At 38.2% G+C, this 5834-nt stretch overlaps 1 protein-coding gene across 3 annotated transcripts in view; it reads right to left on the bottom strand.

Moving 5' to 3' along the window:
• DOCK9 (dedicator of cytokinesis 9) overlaps positions 1-5834 on the bottom strand; it is a 230536-nt gene that overhangs the window by 93533 nt on the left and 131169 nt on the right. For all 3 annotated transcript variants that reach the window (XM_018564643.1, XM_018564645.1, XM_018564644.1), the window contains exon 9: positions 3709-3770. In XM_018564643.1, the coding sequence (XP_018420145.1) occupies positions 3709-3770 (62 nt within the window). The remainder of the gene's footprint in view (positions 1-3708; positions 3771-5834) is intronic.

The following is a 5834-nucleotide window of genomic DNA, read 5'->3' as shown; positions in this document are numbered from 1 at the left end:
ATAAAACAGATTCCTCCATGCACACTAAACAGTGGGAATGGACAAAACTCATGCTGAGCTATTGTATTCTGACAGTGACAGATGTACCGTTGTCAGACTATCAGAAAAGTGATGGCAGTCAGTAAGCTGCTGTCAGTGTTTTCCCAAAAATATACCGTCTGGATTCTTCAATTTTCTGATCGAAGGATGCCACACGGAGGGTGCCAACACGGCCATCACTGAACAAATTTTGTTAGGTTCATGAAGACCAAGGTCAAGTGTGTGGCCTGCTTTACTTACAGCTATATAGGTTATTAAATATTCTGTTCACAATAATGGAAGAGAAGTAACTCTGCCTTACAGTTCAGGTTTCCTGTAACTGAAATGATTACGTGGAATATTTTCCGAATGTGTTTCAATTTTATTAAACAATGTGGACAGAAGATCAGCAACAGCTATCTCTGCTGGAGCAAATGAGATTGGAAACAATTACCTCAGAAACTGGTCTCCTTCCTGAACAGAAAATATCTACTAACAAACCCAATTTCCCCTAGGCTCTGAGTAGAGAACAGGCAGAAAATCAGTGTCCTACTATTCTTTCTCTGCCAAAACAAAACATCCTCACAAGAATAATATTTACCATTATGGAAATGAAATGTAATTCTAGGAAAGTGTAACTGACCAAATGATTTGTTTAAAAAGGAGGCAAAACAAATGTGATTACAGGGACTGTTCTCTATGCATTTCTTTCTATATTTATTAAAGTTGGGACATAAGGGTTTTTTTCAGGTATATATAAAATATTGTACATGAATATATGTAGCCATCTAATGCAGCAGCAGGTGGTGCTTAGACTACTTTTCACCCATGTTCTTCTGTCTCCTTACCACTTGTTGTATGAAGCTTGTTTACAGAGCTCAATAGTTCATGCTGACATTAATACACACAAGCAAATATGTCAGAAGTCATCTAAAACACTTCCATCTGAGGTCTCATTCAGACAAAGCAAGTCTCAACACCAGTTTAAAAACAATTAAACAATATAAATCCTTTTAATATTCACTAGAGGGTTTATTTTATAAAACAGCACAGATGTAATGTAGCCTATAGCAATAGGTTCCTAGCTTGGAATTGAATGAATTCTCATTATAATTACTGAACTAGCTGATGGAGCCAAGTGCCTACTATCAAAACAAATGACCATAAATTAAATAGGGTCTGGTGTCAGCTCATGAAAAAGGTAGAAGTGGAAAGCTATATTAAAAGGCACAAAATAATACACACAAGTAAAATTAAATTAGGTACCTCGGCTTATATTCGGGACGGCTTCTACTCGAGTATATACGGTATATGTAAATCCAATCAATCACTTAAATCTCATGTAACCTTTAACATGTCATTTCAAAAATACTTTTAAATCTGCAGTTTCTATTTAAATCATAACAGGTAATCCTTCCATGAAAGTCATTGTTCAGGTACTTCCTGTTATAGGGTGACAATGCTCTATCCCTATCTGCTAACTGTTCTCCTGTGTTGTCATGTCACCCTGTCTCACACACTCAATGGAGATTACAGGCGGCTTTGTTGAACTACATTGTACAAACAAGGTCCACTTTCATCACACTTGGGAAACCCACTCTGGGAAATACAATACAGCCATCATTGGAGTGCATGCAAGTAGAGACAAAGGCTGCAGGAGATCAGCATAACTGAGATGCCTTAAGGTGACATTAAAGTCACAAGTATTCCCGCCCCCACCATGTTGCTTTAAGTACTTGACTTAAAGAATGCCTCTTGATCCGATCATCTTCTTCCTTCCACTTGTATTCAGCAATCCCTCCAGCGTTGGTGCTGGTCTCTGAGCCACCGCAGACTCCCGTCTCTTCCTGTCCCACGTTGTCTGCCCGGCATGCACGCACACGGCTGCGTGCATTAACTTACAGTGATTCTCTTCTCCCCGCTGATCTGTATTGCGCAATGCGCCCACCCCATTATGCTGCTCGGCCGCTAGCGAAGCTCCATATCTTTGGACGGGAGCGAGTGGCAGAGACTGAGGTAAGTAATAACCTTTTTGGTTACCTTTTTTTTTTATTTACATTTTTGCATATATCTACTCCTTGCTAGCAGTAGAGATTTGTAAAAAAAAAAAGCAAAAAATAAAAAGAAGTTTAATTATACTTTAAAAAGATAAATAAAATGTCAAAAACTGTGTCATATTTAAAAGATTTGCAGTTATTTATGATACACAGTGCTTTAGCAAACTCAATGTTATTTAGTGATTTACTTTAGAGTACAGGTAAAAACCTATGAATAGCAAATTAGACAAATAAAAGAAAATTCCTTTATTTCATCTTGCAACTGTATAGCCCTTTGGAATATGTTTCTATAAAAGGATTCCCTCAATATATTATTGCTTTTGTACTTACTGCACAAGTGCTTACCACTAAATGAAAGTGACACGGGCTTGTTCACACCAAATGCAGACCAGATCTGCAGGAGTTTCTGCACATGCAATGCAATGTGTTATACCACGGTTTTTATGCGTTCCGTGCCGATTTTTCGTTAAAAAAAAAAAATGCTCTGGAACTGAACGCTGCGGTGTGAACTACCGCCCAAAATACCATTGGAATACATCGGACGCAGTTCTGATCCGGTCTGTAATTGCTCTGCTCCTGGAACGCGTTTGGTGTGAACAAGCCCTCAACTCAGGAGTTACATTTTGAAAATGCATTCAAGTACCTTAACTATTAACACAAATGTATCTTATTTGTGTATCACTCGGCTGTAGATCCTCAAATCATCTCTGAATTGGTGCTGACACTGTCCTTCCTTCTGGAGGGTGGCTACTTTTGTTCCCCATGGTCCCTGTGTGTGTTGTAAAGTAGCCACCGCTCCAAGCTCACTCCTGTTATGGACTACAATCTCACATTTAGTTTACTAATTTGTATTGAGATTGTAGTCCATCATGGGAGCGAGCTTGGAGCGGTGACTACTTTACAACACACACAGGGGCCATGGGGAACAAAAGTAGCCACCCTCCAGAAGGAAGGACAGTGTCAGCATCAATTCAAAGACGATTTGAGGATCTACAGCTGAGTGATACACAAATGAGTTACATTTTGTTATTAGCTAACGTATCTGAATGCATTTTTAAGATTTCATTTCTGAATTTGGTGTCACTTTAAAGTAGAAACGTGACAAATATTTCATGCAAGAAAAACAAATCAAGGCCTTAATGGCATTGTGGATGATGGAAACAAGTGCACAATGGCAGAGGAAGAGACCATGGCAAGTCAGACAGGGGATACAAGAAACAAATATAGGAAGCCAGAAGGAGGGTAAGATGATTATATTAGCTAATATCTTTCTATAAACTTTCTTATTTAAAAGCAAATTATGAGTCTTAGGGCATCTTCTACACCTCTATAAAATAAAACCCTTCCTGTTGCTACTGCAAAAAATGTAACAGGAATGCAGGACCCTGCACCACTCAAATGTTTCTAAAGTCACAACGTGGAAGAAATGCGGAGTGGTAGTGCGTGGTATAAAAACACAGCTTTGAACTAGAAATCATAGCTTGGTCTGTCCTAGAAAGATGCTGAAGCTTTGCTCTAATTAGGGAATGATTTTTATATCGCACAATACTGTGGAGTATCATGAAAAGTTTTCCATATTGTATCTGGTCTATGGGTACCATACACAAACACAAATAATAAACAAAATACTTACTTTCTCTGGGAGGTAACTATCAATACTGGATGTTGAACTGTCGAATTTGCTGTGTTCATCATCTAAAAAGTAATTAAAAACATGCTTTACTGTGAACTAGCTTCATAATTTGAAATTCAAATATTAGTACATGATTACAGGCATAGGTGTGAACATTTTAACCAATTTACATCTGCAAGGTTAATTCCTCCACATACCCAGATCAGTTTCCAGGTTTTCACTGCCTGACCGGCAAATAAAAGCAGAAAGAGCAGTTCTAGAAACAGAGCCTTGCTTCATCAACAGACAGCCTTTTCAACTGTGACTGCATTTATCCCATTACTAAAAGCTACCCCAATTGGCTCATGGCCATTACAGGTGACACCATGATCACAAGCCTCAGGTGCACACACCCCCAAAAAACAATGACGTATACAGCTTCTCAAAATGTATATATCTACTGTGGGTAATTGAAATTGAATGAAATCATATACTCTTACTCCAAATACTAGCACAATTTCCACTAAGAAGGTGATTTATCCCCATAAAGTTAACAAAAGAGAATAAAATCTGACACATTATTTATTAGACTCTAATTACTTCCCTTACAAGACATAAGTATGCATGTGGGAATTACCTGAAAAATTAGTAGGCAAAGTTGTGTTGACGTTATGTTGATCCATTTTAAGCAGGGACTCAGTAACAGAACCTGATTTTTATGTCATGTATAAGAATTTAGTATTAAAACCCAGGCATCTTATATTGAAAATAAAATGATAGTAGAGATCAATGTGTTTCTTTATATATGATGCCATTAAAAAGCACCTTCTCAAACACAATGACTGATGATAGACTGATGACTAGGATAAAAGTGAAAAAAAAGTGTGCTATTTACAAACTTCATTTTGGACATTTTGGGAAATTATCTGGTCTAAAAATGGAGTTTCCACAGAGGAAGACTTTGCTTTCTTATGTACAAAAGACTTCCTGTCCTCAAGGCACAGTCACTGCATACAAGTCTGACAATGTTGATAAGTGACTGTTCTTTTGAGCTAAAATATAAATTCAACTTCCTGTATAACATAAAAAGAAGAGCACTCCCTGTTTCCTGCCAAGTACTGGAGGCTTCTTGCACTCATTCAACTTTAAAACCCACACTGAGCATGCTCCATCACCATGTCTGCTCCTGTCCTTCCTCGCTTCTCTGCATAATGGCACCTTAGCTTTACATCATTCTCATGACTCATGCACCACTTCTCATTCAGCTTTCCTTCCTCAATGTGGCACAGCACATCTCTATCCCCACCCCTTTAGGAAGCCTTGCTTAACATAACATGGTTATTGAAAAACAAAGAGTTGATTCATCTTTACAATACAATTTCCTACACATTCCAGTAAGACCAGTACATAAAAAAACAAAATACTGCTCAGGTTTTGAAGAAAAAACAAAACACCATACTTTTTAATGGCATACCTGTGTGGCTGTGCACAGCATCTCCCAAACAAGTCTGAAAAACTCAAGCTAGGCCACGCCAAACTGGACTTCGGAAGCATGCTCCCCACACAGGAGGAACAAGTACTATGGCTCAGACAAAACCCACACATGCACACTCTCTCAATGCACTGCGCATGTGCAGCTTTTAAACAAGCTAAAAAGCTTCCTCCTGTGGTGCTGGGGGGTGTGCTTCCAACGTCTAACAGGGCAGGAAGGGGGTATATTTTGGAAAAAGTTGTACAGACCTGCACACAGAATATAGGTAAGCTATTGAAAACTAGTTATTTTTTTCTTCAAAACCTCAGCAGTGTTATTTGTATGTAATGGGGACACTGGAATGTATAGCAAATGTTACGTTACAGGCGAAATAACCCTTAACTAACTTAAAATTAGCCATTCAAGAAATATTATTTAATGAATGAGCAAAATACAATATGGCATTTAGGATAAGAGTTCCCCGTAAAAAAGATTTTAAAAACTCATATAGAGACACAAAACAAACGACACTTGACAATATATTAAAGTGACTTTGCACTGAATAAACACAAAGTCAAATCTTTGCAGCGCCCCGCCAACATCACCCACAAATCTTATCCACCAATGCAGACCTATCAAATGCCAGATACTTCCTGTCATAGAGCACACATGTAAT

This window comes from Nanorana parkeri, unplaced genomic scaffold (assembly GCF_000935625.1).
Source record: "Nanorana parkeri isolate BGI_ZX_2015 unplaced genomic scaffold, ASM93562v1 scaffold768, whole genome shotgun sequence".
NCBI classification, from domain to species: domain Eukaryota; kingdom Metazoa; phylum Chordata; class Amphibia; order Anura; family Dicroglossidae; genus Nanorana; species Nanorana parkeri.
The sequence above is the reverse complement of the archived record's forward strand: the minus strand, read 5'-3'. Positions and strand labels throughout refer to the sequence as shown.